The 17,424-nt window shown below is 45.9% G+C and overlaps 1 protein-coding gene across 3 annotated transcripts in view; it reads left to right on the top strand.

The window, feature by feature from the left end:
* The window catches only part of LOC147012191 (solute carrier family 22 member 6-B-like), an 89,831-nt gene that overhangs the window by 17,417 nt on the left and 54,990 nt on the right, over positions 1-17,424 (top strand). For all 3 annotated transcript variants that reach the window (XM_085856017.1, XM_085856020.1, XM_085856018.1), the window contains exons 4-5: positions 6,146-6,314; positions 6,796-6,910. In XM_085856017.1, the coding sequence (XP_085712143.1) occupies positions 6,146-6,314; positions 6,796-6,910 (284 nt within the window). The remainder of the gene's footprint in view (positions 1-6,145; positions 6,315-6,795; positions 6,911-17,424) is intronic.

The following is a 17,424-nucleotide window of genomic DNA, read 5'->3' as shown; positions in this document are numbered from 1 at the left end:
TCACCAAAATTAAGCGGTACTGTCTGGTCAACTACAAACACACAAAAAAATTCAGAATGATTGCTTCAAAACTGTGGCCAAAAATCGTGTGCCGAATGGACAGACAAACAGAAAGAGACAAACTCTACTGACCAACATACTTGGCAAAAAAAAGATTTCGCCAAGTAACAAACAGGCAGACAGGCGTGAAAACATAACCTCCTTCCACCTTAACAGGTTATTAATTACAACCACACTCAATGGAGCACATGCCTTCCCCAGGCTGAACAGTTTACTTTTTGTGTCACACTGATAGGTGAAACATACATCTGTAACTTGATCCAATTCTAATCTTATTGTTCTTGTCACCTACCCAACTGATCCACCAAGTTTTGTCATAATCCGTCCACAACGTTTTGAGATATCGTGCTGTGTATCGTTTTTGGCCCCATCTCTCAATGCTGAAGAATCACATGAAGAGTGAAAGAAAAAAAATCACGTATGTGGATCCGGTTCTTCACCAAAATCCATTCAATTCGGCCTTGTCATGCAATAAACCTGTCCACCAAAGTTCGTCCGAATTTGTCCTGAACGTTTTGAGATATCCTGCTCACAGACAGACAAAAATACAGACAGACAAACAGACCGGTGAAAACATAGCTTCCATCCACCTTTGGTGGTGGAGGTAATGATGCCATTTCTTGTTGATAATAATCCTGTTATTCTTTGGCACTCTTAAAAAAAACAACTGATTCGGCAGAAGAAAATAAAGTGTTGCAATAATTTAAGATGAGATGTGAGCTTTTCACTCAGAAACCCTCTATCAGTCGGTGGCCCATTTATCCATTGTCTCAATATTACATGAGCTTCGATCATGTGTAGAATAACAACGTCTGGTTTGGCTGCATTTGAACATTGTGCTCAGTTTTGGTTGCCTTAGTAGAAAAAGGATAGCGGGTTTGCTCTTGCTTGTTTACCACTTAAATTAGCAGTGTATGTTTAGAGTTACACAAGGATAAACAAGGAACTTTGATGCAGGAGGAAGCCATTCGGTTCATCATACCTGCACTAACCAACTCCAATATTGTTACCCATCTACACATAAGATAACCTACCATTCACACAAACCAATATCCCCATAACCCCCACTATCTCCAATGCATCCAAGTTAAACCTATCCATCCCCTCTGCTGCCACTACCTTTCCTGGGAGACCATTCCAGCATTAACCACTCTCCGACTGAAATACTCTGACCTTAAAACTGTCCTAACTCATCTTCTTTGCCATCAAGACACGGCCCTGTTCCTTATACTGTCCACTCTGCTGAAAAATTCCGCTGCGCCTATCTTGTCCACACCCTTCATTATATTAAACATCTCGAGCAGATCCCCTCACAATCACCTTCTTTCCAGTGTATAAAGTCCTGTCTCCTTCAAGCGTTCCTCATAAGCTTAGTCTAGCTAGCCCAGTAATCAATCGAGCTGCTCAACGCTGCACTCGTTCTATGGCAGCTATGTCCTTCCTTAGATGTGGTGACCAAATCTACACACAATATTCTACAGGGTGAGTCATAAGTCCCATGACATGGTTTTAGCTGCTTATACAAGATTTGGTTATGCAATGCATTAATACTGCTGTGACAATGCTCTGCAGGGGTACGTCAAAGCTCAGGTTACAGAACACCGCATGACATCTGTTGAAGAACTGAAAGAACGCATTCAGGAAGCATTTGGCACCACATCGCAACACCTGCTATTTTTCATTGGTTTTCACACCGCACATGAAGAAAAATTATCTTGTGCCATGACAACGGCGGACGTCGTGTGGATGCCCTCGGTGTCTAAGGAGGTATTGTAATTGTTGTATCACGATAATATTTTATAATAACTCTTGTTATTATGTATTACTGTTGTAACTGTAATTTGTCATTACTTCTAGGGCTTATGACTCACCCTGGTCATACAACCAAATCTTGTAACAGCAGCTAAAACCGTGTCCTGGGACTTATGACTCATCCTGTAGATTAGGCCTCACTAACTTCCTGTACAGTGCCAAAACTACCTCCCTCGATCGATATAATTTATCCCCCTATTAGTGGACATGTTAAGTGACATTTGACTTCAAATCGTGATGCAAAGGTCTCTTTTGGCATGGAAGTTCCTTAGGGTCATAGAAACAAATTTATCCAAAGACACACGTCATATCTCAAAGTCCAAGATAGCCGCCGTCGACCATTTTGGAAAACATGGCCCAGTCGGAGCTCATGAACCGTTTGTCATAGAAACTATTATGATACATGTTTTCTAACTAACTTGAGGTCACTGAACTCATTTCCGGTGACAATTTTGCTTCCTGATGGATTTAAAGGTCAAATCATAGACAAAAATACATAAATGTTACATTTTTTTTCTAAAATGTATGAGAAAAAAAAATTATGAGAATGAGACATGACTTAACATGTCTACTATATGATGGTTAGGTCAGACCCAACTCAGAAATCGTTTTCTCATGCTGAATTTAACTACACATGAGTTAGTCACATAATGTATCTATGTTATGTGACCTTAAATTTTTACTTTCAGATTCAAAGTGACTAATCCAAATGAGTTCCGATAAGGCCAAAAAAAAAATAATGTTGCATTGGCATAACCCGCCCGACCCTAAAAATTCCGCCGACCCGACGTTTTTTTTTTGTTTTTTTGCTATCGAAAAATTTTGCCGACCCTATTTTATTGCTATTTTTGTTGTTTTGCTATCGTTTTCAAGTATCTTGTTGATTGCGATCGCAATCGCAAAAACCTGGAAGTGTTTCGGACAGAACCCGCCGACAAAAAGGGTGGTACTCGAGCCGGGGGAGATTTTGGGAGGGATTTATTAGGAAAAAAAAAAAAAAAAGATCCCGACCGACCTACCCTATTTTTCAGTGACCCGTTACGCCAATGCAACATTTTTTTTTTTTGGCCTAACCGTGAAAGCACGCCTGCCACGATGGACTGGAGCCTATGTTTTATATGTCAATCAGACGAGACTCATAATTCCAACTTCGGATCCCTCAACATCTGTTAAATTGAGAAACAATCCTGAAAGACTTTCAGCCACTTACAGACAGGTTGTGAACAATATCCAGGAACTCAATGAATTAGGTGAGCTGCCTGATTTTGTATACGTAGAGAATACTGGTGACAGTGATACTCAGAATATAGTGCAGCCGATGATGTCTAATCATGTAGTGTGGCACAAACCTTGCAGGAATGCTGTCGACAATCAGAAAGTGCAGAGAGCCAGGAATAATCATCAAGGACAAGCGTCATTTAGCCCGGTAAAAAATCATGCAGCCAGGTCAGTCACACAGACATCACCCTCAACATCTTTGAGCGAACCAGTTGACACTCCGTGTCTCTTTTGTGATAAAGTGGGCAACAAGAAAGAGCTCAGAAAAGCTGCTACACTTGGCTTGGATAAAAAAATCAAGGACTGTGCTTAGCTGTTGGGCGACAAACGCCTATTGTCTAAACTGTCCGCTGGTGACTTGATCGCTATCAATGCCGTCTATCATCGTGCGTGCCTGACTCGGCTGTATAGGAAAGTGGAGACGGTCGGATGTGACATCACTGATAGCCATAACATGCAGGTGATGCGAGCACATGTTCTCAATGAGTTACTTGACTTTACTGAAGATAACCGTGGTTCAGGGGGATCGCTAGCAATGGCGAGCAAACAAATCAAATGCAATACAACACGCCTGAGAGAGGACATTGAGCGCATGATTCCTGACATCAAGGCAGTAAAGATTAACCGTTGCTGGTCTCTTGTTTTCGACGATGACCTATCCAAAGCTATAACTGATATGAAAGACAAGACATCAACTGAAGTCTTCACCCTGCACAAAGCAGCCAAGATCCTCCGTCGAGAATATCTTCAAATGCGGCAAGCTTTTACGGGTTCCTTCTCAACCTCATCTGAAGCTGAATCTATCCCAACCACTCTGCGTTCATTCCTGTACATGCTTCTTGATGGACCATCTATCGATCAGCCATCTCCTGGATCTAAGAAGTCCAAGGTTGCAACATCAATTGGGCAGCAGATCATCTTCAACTCAGTTGCATGCAGATCCAAGAAACGTGACAGTGTTCCACGTAACAACAGAGATAGGGAAACACCAGCTTCGCTGTATATGGCTATGAAAGTACATCTTCAAACTGGCCTTGAATCTCTAATCGATGCTTTGCATCAGCGAGGGTTGTGCATCTCGTATGACCGTTTGGGAGTGCTTAGTACAGATATTGCGAATTCAGTCATTGATCACTGGGAGCAGGTTGGTGTGGTGGTCCCCCCTCAGGTAGTTAAACACGTTTTCACCACAGGCGGTTTTGACAACATTGACCATAATCCATCCTCTACGATGGCAACATCAGCCCTCCATGGAACATGCATCAGCATTCACCAGCACTTCTCGTCAGACACACAACAAGTTGCGAATCTTGGTGAGATCCTCAATCCAGATGAGATGGGGAAGAAGGCTGTGTGGTCCATTTGCAAGTGTAAGACTGAATGTGAAGCTCCTTGTAAGTGCTGCGTGCAGAGACAGCGATGTATGCTTCTCTGCAGATGTCAAGGTTCGTGCGCCCACACTGGCAGGATGTACCAGGACAAGAGTGGAGAAGAGGAAGAACTTGTGTAATTACGACATTGTGCGATAGATAATCTAATTACCTCAAATTTTCCGTATGTGAAAAACAATAAAATTTGTTATAATTTGTATTTTTTGGGGATTTCACCTTGAAATGCATCTGAAATTCATAGCTGATGCCGGAAATGAATTCAGCGACCTCAATTTAGCTAGAAAACATGTCATAATAGTTTCTATGACAAACGGTTCATGAGCTATGACTGGGCCATGTTTTCCAAAATGGTCGACGGTGGCCATCTTGGATATTGAGATATGACGTGTGTCTTTGGATAAATTTGTTTCTATGACCCTAATATAAGGAACTTCCATGCCAAAGGGGACCTTTGCATCATGATTTGAAGTCAACACCCTATTTTGTGCACTTAACATGTCCACTATACGAATACATCCCAAAACCCAGTTTGCTTTACCTACAGCTGCTTGGCACTGCTCGATCTGCTTTCCCCCTATATCAATAACCACCCCCAGATCCTTCCCCTCTGTGACATGCTCCAAGATTGCCCACCTGCATCATGTAATTCCTATCCATCCCCAGCACCTTACCTTTCTTTATTAGTCTCGCCCCAGAGGGGATGCAAGACTGTTGCAATGCCCCTGTCTGTCTGTCTGTCTGTCTGTGTATGTGTATGTGTGTCTGCATCGATGTATTTTCGTTTTAAAAATGGCTTTCTCTGCAAAAGCTTGTCCAGTTGTTGCAGAACTTTAAACAAAGGAGGGACTGAACATGGAGAATATTTTGTTGCTTACTCTGACGTCATAGGTTACATGTTATGGTATAGCCATATTGGATTAATGGGAAAAAATTGGACATCATTTGAATGAGGTTTTGGCAGCATATGCTCATGAGCTGTCTCTTGTTACTATGTGGCTGTGGCTTGTGTGCTTGTGTGAAGAGATGATCGTTTGTGCAACAAAGTAAATAAAATAGGTAAAGGATAGAAATTGAGACCTGATGAGAAGCCCTCACAATGCATTTTGTCCCATAAACCAATTAGACATGGAAGGGCTATCTAAAACGAATACGAATGAAATAACTGCCTCAAGTCTGCTATATGTTGTATGCCTCAGCCTTGGAGGAGTGTTGGCATCACAGAACCACAACAATATAGAATCAGTAAATTGAGGTATTGTGTAGTGGAAAAATCCCAACGACAATAATGGAATGTCATACATTCAATATGAGAATAAATAGTCTGAGAAACGAGTTCAAAACAACAACGAAACAGGTACTTGTAAAAAGTCCACTGGTTGAAGATCACTCAGTTGCTGAAATGTCAGACCTGAACTTTGGCTTGCTGTATTCATCATTGGTGGTTGATGTTTGAATAAACTAATATTTATTTGTCAACCAAATGAATCAACAGAGTTAACCCGACACTTGACCTTACGCAGTGCGTTCTGAATTTGCCCAGGCTGTTGATCTCAAGTTGTATTCAACCACGTTTGTGATATCACTGAGTAATGATTTAATTTCAGGTCTGGAATGGATGAGCAAGAAGAACCGGGTACCATATTCCGTGATGTCAGGTTTCTCCTACACGATCGGACAGATCCTTCTGGCCGGGCTCGCTTATGCCATTCGAGACTGGCGTCACCTCCAGCTCACTGTTTCAGCCACATTTTTCCTTTTCTTCTTCATTGGAATGTATGATTACAATAAAAAATAAAACTAAAATATTCACAATTTTGATTTTGATTTTAACAACTGCACTAATATGATTTTATTCATCCATTGTTTTTCTGTGATAATGTTTGGAGCCATCTATTGTCTTGGCACATAGATATGGTGGTATTTTGGACATCCTCTTTCCCCATCCACCCACTCCATACATGCCTCCTCTCTCTCTCTCTCTCTCTCTCTCTCTCTCTCTCTCTCTCTCTCTCTCTCTCTCTCTCTTTCTCTCTCTCTCTCTCTCTCTCTCCCTCTCTCCCTCTCTCTCTCTCCCTCTCTCTCTCCCTTCTCTCTCTTCTATCTCTTCTCTCTCCTCTTCTCTCTCTTCTCTTCCTTTTATGAATCAAAATTTTCGCAAAGCAGCCCTTCCTTTAGCATTTGTAATAAATAGATGACTCCTTATAAACATGGAAGTGTTGCATACAATGGTGTGAGATCTTTTTTGTTTTTTCAGGTTTCATGTCGAGTCTGCACGTTGGCTGATATTTAAAGGACGATACGACAATGCATTGAAAAGCTTCAAAAGGGTTGCCAGAATAAATCGCAAACAAGTCGTTTTAAATGTGGAGGTCAGTGTCTGTATGACAAAAGTTAAATACACCCTTGTCCTTATTATGAGATACGTTCCAAAAAATTATGTTGTTATGGATTCCGCCGGTCCGGGTCATGAGAGGGGCTTCTCGGACCCGCTTCCCGGCCTATGACCCTGTAGCCGACGAGCCGCAGATAAATCTGCTGCATGAGAAGTTGCTAAGCCACCACAGACACAGTCTGAGACAATTCATTTAGGTAGGGTCCTCGCACCCAATTCCCACGTTAACTTCCCACTATAGATGGGAAGATGTCCCATCGACGAGATGTCCACTTGTACCTCCATTTTTGGTCCTCAATGTGGAGAGAAGTCCAGTGCGCCGCCCGATCAGCCTCTGTCATTCCAAATTGAGCTTGCTAAAGGAGCAAGTACACCCTTAATCGGGCTCGGGACAGGACCTAACAGCTTTCCATGTCGTATGTATTGTGGATGCTTTGGTGAACTGAATAACACACAGCAGTCGGGGAATTTTTGTTGGTTCTGGGACTATCCCATTTCCCCCAATGACTTTAATGTTAACTCAGTGAAAAACTATTTGACCCTGTCAATAAAAAGGAATGAATTTTTTTTCACAAGCAGATCTCCTCCGGCACCAACTTCTCCTTCTCCTCCTCCACCTCTTCCACTCATCTTGCACCAGCTTCTCTGAATTAAATTGACTCAGGAACCAAGGTCTTTCATGAGCTTCGACAAGGCATCAAAACATTTTTTTAACCCCTCCCCCCGTTATATTTTACCTCCACCCAACCCCTCAACTCTGACCACCCACCCTCTGCCCTCTTTCGCTTACCTATTTAAACCTCTGTTTTATCAGAGATTCCTTCCCTTTACATCCCTACCTATAGATAAACTCTGGAAGAGTATATACAACAAAACAAAAACCTGGTTACAGTCCATCCTTCTTCACAGTTTATGTCCTTTGTGAAAAATAACTCCTGAAACACAATCCTTGGCACTTGCTTGTGGAGTTGACAATCCTGCCAAAAAAACAACTTCAAAAGCCATGTCAGCTGCGTGATGCTGCGGATTGCATTGCTGCAGCTGACACTGAATTAGGCAGTGGGTGGTTCTGTTTTTTATTTGCTCAATTCTCATTTGCTCAAGGTCATCTGCCATCTGCTTGGAAATCAGCAAACATTACTGCTCTGCATAAAAAAGGTGCAAAACAGATCCCTGCAACTGCAGATCAATCAGCCCGAGACATATCGCGTGCCTTCGATATGGTCTGGCACCCTGCCCTGCTCACCAAACTCTCTTCCAATGGTATCCAAGGACATCTCCACTCATGACTCGCAGACTTCCTCCCCTGTCACAGCCAACATGTGGCCCTGAATGAAGTTCTCTCATCCCCTCTTCCTGCCCAGGCTGGAGTTCCTCAAGGTTGCATTCTGGACCCTGTTCTTTTTCTGGTTTTCATCAATGATCTCCCCGACTCTGGAAAATCCTCTCTATCTCTTTGCTGATGACTCCACCCTCTAACATACTCTCTGTCATCCCTCAGACTGGCAAGCAGCAGCCTCTTCACTCTCTGTAGATCAGGATAAAATCACAAACTTGTCCAACACGTGGAATATGTCTTTCAATCCTGACAAATCTCACACTCTCACTGTCTCTCCGAACCCCCCTCCCCCAATCCCATCTCCTTTATCAACAATCCTCTTGAAGAAGTGCTTTCATTCAAACTTCTGGGTCTCACTATCTGCCAAGATCTTTCTTGGGAAAGCCACATTTCTAACATGGCCTCCAAAGCTAGTCGCCGACTGGGAATCCTCCATCGTGCAAAGTCCTTCCTCGGCCCACCTGAGCTCCTGACCACATACAATGCTTTCTTCCACAGCCTGATGGAGTACTACTCTCCCCTCTGGGATGGTGCTCCTGCCTCTCACCTTTCTTGGCTTCACGCTGTGAAAACCAAGGAATTTTGGATCATTGGTATCTCCCGTGGTAGGGCTGAGTCTTTGGGCCTCTCACTCTCTCACCGCAGGCAGGTTGGTGGTCTTTCTGTCTTCTACCGTCTCCGCTCCAGTCTTGCCCCCCTGCTTTGTCTGCGGTATATCCCACCCCCCCCCCCCATATTTCCGCAGGGCACTCAAGGTCTGCTAGCAACCCCCTGCTGGTAAAATGACCTAAATCACCAATCACTTCTCCCCTTCACTCTTTCATTCCTCTTTTTTCCCACCTTTGGAATAAACTCCCTCACTCTGTTCAATCCCATTCTTCCCTCCAGGCCTTCAAAACAGTTGTTCACCACCACCTCTTCTCTTTCCCCATCCAAAACCATGATCTTTTCTACTCGCGTTAATCCACCCCAACCCCACCGCCTTCAAATTCCCTGCTTTCCTTCCTGAAAGTCCCTGCAATGCCCATCTTGCGTACCCCGTGTTCCCCACCCCATCCATCTCCCTTCCACAGATCTCATAATGTCTCTGTTCACCATTGTTTTGTCCTTCCTCTCCCACCACTCTTGTCTCATGCCCCCCTTGTTGTGCATTGTGTGTTAGCTCTCATACGAGCCTCGACAATGTATACAACAAAAAAAATCGAGGCGGGTGTGCCAAGCCGAAGCTAGAAGCCTGAATGCCCTTGAGGAAACCTATGTGCTTCGCACGCTCATGCCACAGTCAGAGCCTTGCCTCACCCATGTCAGAGACACACGCTTTCCTCTCCGAGCAAGTCCAGACACCAGGACTGAGCAGCACGTTCCCTGCCAGTGTGGCCAGGACCTGACCTTGACTGAGCTGTTAGACATAACCCTATCGCCTACACACAACCCTATCCCCTACACACAACCCTAACCACATTTTTCTCAGAATTTAACTTTTTTTGTCTTCAAACATCTGAAGGCTCTGCTCTCTGATCTTGTGGATGTGTCCTACAAGGTTTCTACCACTTTCCCTGCGATCTGCCTTCTCAAGCATTTCTCACTTGCATTTCTCAGTATTGTTGCAGAGATGTGAATGGAGGGTAACAGTATGATATAAACTAGTTATATCATTAACAAATGTCTTGCATAAGTGTTGGTTTCTGTGTAAAATGATCGGTCACGTGTCAAAGTTTGTTTGACGAGATCATAACCATTCACCCTCCCCCTCCATATGTGTCTAAACCCCTGATATCCCCCCTGCTTAATCCCTTAATTCATTCCCTTGTAGTATGTCTATGTGGTTTCATTACGACAAAGTACCAACAAGCCAGCTCCGCAAACCGAGCAGATCCCCTCTGAAGATGAGCTGGATGTGTCTCACAGCTGCACACAGCGGTAAGAATCACCTCAAGCCACCAGCAGCAGTGGGCATTCTGTGGGCTCGAGTGGCTTGTAGGGAGAGCCAGTGAGAATGCCGTCTCAGAGTAAATGATAGCAGAGGGGCGGGACAGCTAAGGCAGTACATAGAACAGCTCAGCGAGTAGAAGACGAGTTAGCGTGACAGTTCTAGCAGAACGGTTTGCAGAAGCTCCAGCGAGGGAAGAGAGCAGAGAGGTTTGTGGAGCCTGTGTGAGATTTTCGATGGGGACTCCACCAGAGTTGGAAATGGGTGCATCCAGAAAGGGGCTGCAATGCTGAGATGTGATCCATGAAACATCTCTCTCCCTCTTGTTGATGCCATGAAACCAGCCATTTTTGCTCTCGTCTTCCCGCATCAGGCATCTGTGGACCTCTCGCAAGCAGAGTGTGGTGAGAAGATTCTCTCTCTCTCTCTCTCTCTCTCTCTCTCTCTCTCTCTCTCTCTCTCTCTCTCTCTCTCTCTCTCTCTCTCTCTCTCTCTCTCTCTCTCTCTCTCTCTCTCTCTCTCTCTCTCTCTCTCTCTCTCTCTCTCTCTCTCTCTCTCTCTCTCTCTCTCTCTCTCTCTCTCTCTCTCTCTCTCTCTCTCTCTCTCTCTCTCTCTCTCTCTCTCTCTCTCTCTCTCTCTCTCTCTCTCTCTCTCTCTCTCTCTCTCTCTCTCTCTCTCTCTCTCTCTCTCTCTCTCTCTCTCTCTCTCTCTCTCTCTCTCTCTCTCTCTCTCTCTCTCTCTCTCTCTCTCTCTCTCTCTCTCTCTCTCTCTCTCTCTCTCTCTCTCTGATCGTCTTGTCCTTCCGCTCTGTCTTAACAATTCATGATGTTTTATAGTTGTATTGTATGGAAAATAAAGTGATATGTACTTTCTCTCTCCTGTTGTTTTCCCAATTCCCTTTTGATAATTATTTATCAAACCTGTTTTCACCATCGGTGTGTTGGCTTGGCATGCAGTTTGTGAATTATAACCATGGCATGAGTACATCCACAGCCGTTGGGAAATGGTGCGGACCCTCAATAGAGAGTTTGACAAAAGATCATGATATGGTTCGCTGAAGCACATCACTTTCCAACCCTCCCCAGCCCAGTAAATGGGGAACCTATGCCAGGTGACAATCTCGTTGGAGGTTCTGTAAGCCAGAAACCAATGCAAATATCTGTTCAGCTTTCCTAGTGGCAACATATGGTCTATGGGGAGCACCCATCACTAAATTGGTGATTGTGTGAGTGGAGGATCTGACCTCGAGTCCACCCCACAGTCCAATGTAACAGTAGACCATGTTCCTGATTCTTTGCTTTTCTTTCTATGCAGATATTATCTCTCTTTTACAAACCCTATGGGCAGTCCCATAATAAATCAATAAACAAGTCCACCTAAATAGTGGGGCAACTTAGCATAACAAGTGTTCATTTTGTGAGGAAAGCACCAAATTTGGCACACTAGTAGCCTATCATATTATGAACAGATTTCGATATTGGTCCATCTCAAAATTTTTGATGGCAGTGGAAAATGGCTGCCACAGCCATCAGCAGCTGAATTTGAGATGGCCCAATATCCAAATCTGTTCATAATATGATAGGCTACTAGTGTGCCAAATTTGGTGCTTTCCTCACAAAATGCACAATTGTTATGCTATATTTAGCTAAGTTGCCCCACTAAAAGGTAATATTTCATATTAACCTCTAATCCACTGGAATGTCTCTTGGCTTTATGTCCTCTGTATGGCACATCATCATCCTGGTGATGATTCGTCCATATACAAGACCGTCAATTTCATGAGGGCATCATGGAGTCGGCCTTAACGGTTAAGGTGGATGCCTTACATTATTAGGGTCGTCAGTTTGAGCACCTGTCGTGCAGTTAAAAATATGCCAGCTGGGTTGACTCAGCCTATCATCCTACTGAGGTCGGCAAAATGAGTACCATCTCATTGGGAAGAATGATCAGCCATTGACCAATAGTTGAGGGAGTTCAGCTGAGACTCATACTTCCACTAGTATGTATTAGAAGAGAAGCAGAATCTCGACCGACCAGTGCACAGTGGGTTAAACTGGATCCATCATAGGAAGGCGAATACCTCAAGGTGTTTGCATACAGAAGACCCCAATTCCTCCTTCACTGGGTAGGTCTGTTTTAAAATGATATGCACCCCTCAAAACAGATTGTGACATCTCTGGAGAAGTCTCAATGCCTTCTTTCTCTCCTGCCGCCCTTATCTCTCCCCTTCAGTTCTAAAACTGTCATTCCTTTTTCTCCTCATGTTGTTGTTATTGGTGGTGTTGTTGTTGTTGTTGTTCCTACTTAACAGGAAACTTAACAGCAAAGGTAACCTTTCCCAAGCACAATTAAATAAATATACTGCTCTGTTACAGTTATCAGAGTCTTATATACTTTCACTTGATAAAATACATTGCATATTTTGTTCACAAATGCAGACATCCATAAGCATTCACAGAGACTAATATTCCATCATATCTTTTTGGAAACAAATTGACTTCTGGGAATGGCTCGACAAAAAGCTGACTGATTTCATCTCTTTCCTCTCATTTAATCTCATTTTGCCTCTTCCTACCCTTCCTATCCTCCATCCTTGGTCCATGCACGTTTGTCGAGAGGGAGTTGCAATGAAACAATTCAGCATTCCACATTCAGAGGTCAATTCAATAGCTGGATAACCTCAGGTTATTTGGCAAAGGATACTTCAAGTATAGTATGTGCTCATTTCTGGTTTCCATTGAATGTGATGCAATTTCCCCTTTTATTGGTGAATGTTTTCTCGTCAGGTAAACATAAAATTATCAATGTTGATGAACAAAAGACTTTCCCCTCACCTCATTCACTTGAACTCTCAACCGCACCCCACACACTCAAATTCTTACCTGCACATCACACACTGAAATCTTCCCCCACACCCCACACACTCAAATCCTTACCTGCACACCACACACTGAAATCTTCCCCCACACCCCACACACTCAAATCCTTACCTGCACACCACACACTGAAATCTTCCCCCACACCCCACACACTCAAATCCTTACCTGTACACCACACACTCAAATCTTCCCCCACACCCCACACACTGAAATCCTTACCTGTACACCACACACTCAAATCTTCCCCCACACCCCACACACTGAAATCCTTACCTGCACACCACACACTGAAATCTTCCCCCACACCCCACACACTCAAATCCTTACCTGCACACCACACACTGAAATCTTCCCCCACACCCCACACACTCAAATCCTTACCTGCACACCACACACTGAAATCTTCCCCCACACCCCACACACTGAAATCCTTACCTGTACACCACACACTCAAATCTTCCCCCACACCCCACACACTCAAATCCTTACCTGCACACCACACACTGAAATCTTCCCCCACACCCCACACACTCAAATCCTTACCTGCACACAACACACTGAAATCTTCCCACACACCCCACACACTCAAATCCTTACCTGCACACAACACACTGAAATCTTCCCTTTTTTTGTCAGGTAAGGTTCGATCTGTGACCTGCTACAGGTACCATGTAAACCTGTACTAACCTGTTCCATGGTCGGGTTGGCGGCGACTAAACCGTCTCCCCCACCAGGTTTTCTAGGTGAGGAGGGTGTTTGGATATGGACACCCAGCAGGATTAAAAACAAAACCTGTCAAAGGGCGGAGGAGCTCCTTGTGAGCCAACGGCCATCCATATCTAGTGCCCAACTGTGTCTGCGGACGTCCTCCTGCAGTTGGGTCACTTCTTATTAGGAGGTTGGTGGCAGGATTTGCACTCCGGCCACCGTAAAACCCTTCATTCCGCAAAACGCAAAAACGCAAAAAAATCTGAAAACCCACTCCGTGGGAGTACCTCCTGTGCAGCTTCCCTTAACAGGGCAGCTCACCGGATGACGGGATTGGGGCAAAGCCTTCGGGACCCCCAATCTTTGATAGGAGGGAAACCACGGGGTAACATCCCTGGGTCAGATTGCGGGAGAGTGTGTCGGAGTGGTGCTGAGGTGTCGTCCACCAGACGGTGGTCTCCTTGGGTTAACCTGAGGCGGTCCCTTCGGGTGGGTGCCTGGAATGTCCTATCCCTAAGAGAGGATGATCACCTGTCTCTGTTATCATCTGAGCTCAAGCGTTTGGACATCGGGATTGCAGCTCTCTCTGAGGTTCGGAGACCGGATTGCGGCGAGATAATGGTGGATGGTTACACCTACTATTGGTCTGGTCGCTCTGATGGTTACCATACCCAAGGAGTTGCTGTAGCTGTGTCCAATAAGCTGACCCCAATGATAATTGAGGTAACACCGGTCAACGAGCGTATTATGAGATTAAGGATTCGTCACTCCTTAGGTGTCATTTCCCTGGTGTCTGTTTATGCTCCGACTGAGGCGAGTCATCTCACCGTGAAGGATGCATTCTACGCCACACTCGAGTCTGTGGTTGATCAGTGCCCCAGACGAGATACACTTCTAGTCTTGGGGGATTTCAATGCATCGACGGGAACTGATAGGGACGGTTATGAGGTGTGTGTTGGTCCCCATGGGTCAGGAACTATGAACCAGAATAGCACTAAGTTCCTTGACTTTGAAAGAAGTCATGGACTTAGGGTGGCTGGTTCATGGTTTCAGCGCCCACAAGCTCATCGCTGGACTTGGTATTCCAACGCTGGCGGTGTGGCAAAGGAGATTGACCATGTCCTCATTGACGGTCGTTGGAGGATGATCCAGAACTGCAGGGTCTACCGGAGTGCTCAGTTCCTCAATACTGACCACAGGCTTGTTGTAGCAACTCTAAAGCTGCACCTTAAATCCTGGAGAATGGTACCATCCCAGCCGAGGCTGGATGTTGCCAAGCTCAGGGATGAGAGAGTAGCTGAGGAGTTTGCGAACAGGCTGAGTGGACACTTGGGGGGTCTGGGTGCTTTGGGGGTCCTGAAGAGTTGTGGAGCGCCTTCAAGACCACCGTCCTTGATGTTGCCGGTGGATGCCTTGGAGCTCACCGCAGGGCAAAGAAGAATTTTGTCTCTCAAGGGACACTGGATACCATTGACCAGAGTCGCAGGGCCAGGCTGAATGGCAGAGCTGAGCTGTTCAGGGAGCTGAGGCGTAAAACTGTACGTGCACTGAGGGTGGACAAGGAGGCCTATGTGCGAGGAATCTGTGAGGGGGTAGAGCATCACCTGTGGACAGGTGATTCTCGTCCCGCTTACAGGGGAATTCGCGCATTACGTTCATCCAAGCCCATCCCTCGGAGCACTACCGTTCGAGCAGAGAGTGGTAGGCTCTTGACAGAGGAGTCTGAAGTGAAGGCCCGCTGGGCCGGTTACTTTGAGCGGTTGTACCAGGCTGATCCCCCAACTGTCGAGTTGGACGTCAAGGGTGTTACAATCCCTGTTGCTGACCCTCGAATCAACTGTGGTCCACCTACGCTTGTGGAAACACGGGCTGCGGTTAACCAGTTGAAACGGGGCAAAGCTCCAGGGATCTGTGGCATCCATGCCGAACTTCTCAAGGCTGGTGGAAATGCTGCACTCGTGTCGTTGCATGCAGTTTTGTGCTCTGCCTGGAACACAGGCATCATCCCAACTGACTGGAAGAGGGGCCTTGTTGTCCCTCTCTGGAAAGGGAAGGGTGATCGCCAAGACTGCAACAACTACCGAGGGGTGACGCTGCTCTCAGTGCCGGGCAAGGTCTTTGCTCGGATAATTCTCGATAGGGTGCGCCACCATCTGCTTGAGCACCAGCATCCAGAGCAGTCAGGCTTTACACCAAAGAGGTCAACGATTGACCGTATCCTTGCACTTCGTGTCCTCACCGAACGCAGATGAGAGTTTCAGCAGGGGCTGCTTGCAGCCTATGTTGATCTCTGTAAAGTGTTCGATTCAGTGAATCGGGATGTCCTCTGGAGGATTCTTGGTCTTCGTCGGGTGCCACCAAAACTGATCGATCTGATGTCTGAACTCTACTCTGGTACTGAGAGTGCTGTGAAGTGTGGTGGTACCATCTCTGACTTATTTCCAGTTGTTACTGGAGTTTGTCAGGGATGTGTACTTGCCCCCACACTTTTCAGCACTTGTATGGACTGGATTCTAGGGAGGATGTCGGAGAGATCAAGTTGCGGTGCATCGTTTGGGAATGTGAAGATCTCGGACCTTGACTTTGCAGATGATGCAGTCATCTTTGCGGAGACTTTAGACATCCTCTTGGGGGCCCTCGAGGTGCTGAATGAGGAGTTGGAGCCGTTGGGATTACGGGTTTCTTGGGTCAAAACTAAGATCCAGGCTTTCGGTGACATCTTGGATGCTGCTGTCCTGTCTGTGTCTGTTTGTGGTGAGGATGTTGAGGTTGTGGAGAGATTCACTTACCTTGGCAGTGATATTCATGTCTCTGCTGGCTGCGAGTCAGAGTTCAATAGACGTCTGGGTCGGGCCTGGGGAGTCATGGATTCACTGGATCATGGGGTGTGGCGCTGCCGGTACCTGTGCGGGAGGACGAAAGTCCGAGTCTTCAGGTCCTTGGTACTTCCAGTCTTGCTCTATGGGTGCGAGACTTGGACTCTGACCAAGGATCTGAGACGGAGACTTAATTCCTTTGGTACCAGGTCTCTTCGGAGAATCCTTGGCTATCGCTGGTCGGATTTTATGTCCAACGAGCGGTTGCTGAGAGAGACTCGGATGAGATTTGTTACCTGCATAGTCCGTGAGTGTCAGTTGCGGCTGTATGGACATGTGGCTCGTTTTCCTGACTCTGATCCTGCTCACCAGATTCTCTCAGCGAGGGAGTCTCATGAGTGGAGGAGGCCAGTGGGTCGACCACGTGCCTCATGGTTGCAACAGGTTGACCATCATCTCAAGGAGATGGGGATGGGCCTGGCATCTGCCTGGGGGATGGCCAGACGGAGGCCCCTGGAGTACCGGCGGAAAGTAGACGCAGCGACGTGCTGTTCTGGCACATGCTCCCATACCTGACCTGACCTGACCCCACACACTCAAATCCTTACCTGTACACCACACACTCAAATCTTCCCCACACCCCACACACTGAAATCCTTACCTGTACACCACACACTCAAATCTTCCCCCACACCCCACACACTCAAATCCTTACCTGCACACCACACACTGAAATCTTCCCCCACTCCCCACATGCTCAAATCCTTACCTGCACACCACACACTGAAATCTTCCCCCACACCCCACACACTCAAATCC

The sequence above is a fragment of the Eptatretus burgeri genome, chromosome 15, assembly GCF_056783735.1.
Source record: "Eptatretus burgeri isolate ZD-2024b chromosome 15, Ebu_testis_v1, whole genome shotgun sequence".
NCBI lineage: Eukaryota > Metazoa > Chordata > Myxini > Myxiniformes > Myxinidae > Eptatretus > Eptatretus burgeri.
The sequence above is the reverse complement of the archived record's forward strand: the minus strand, read 5'-3'. Positions and strand labels throughout refer to the sequence as shown.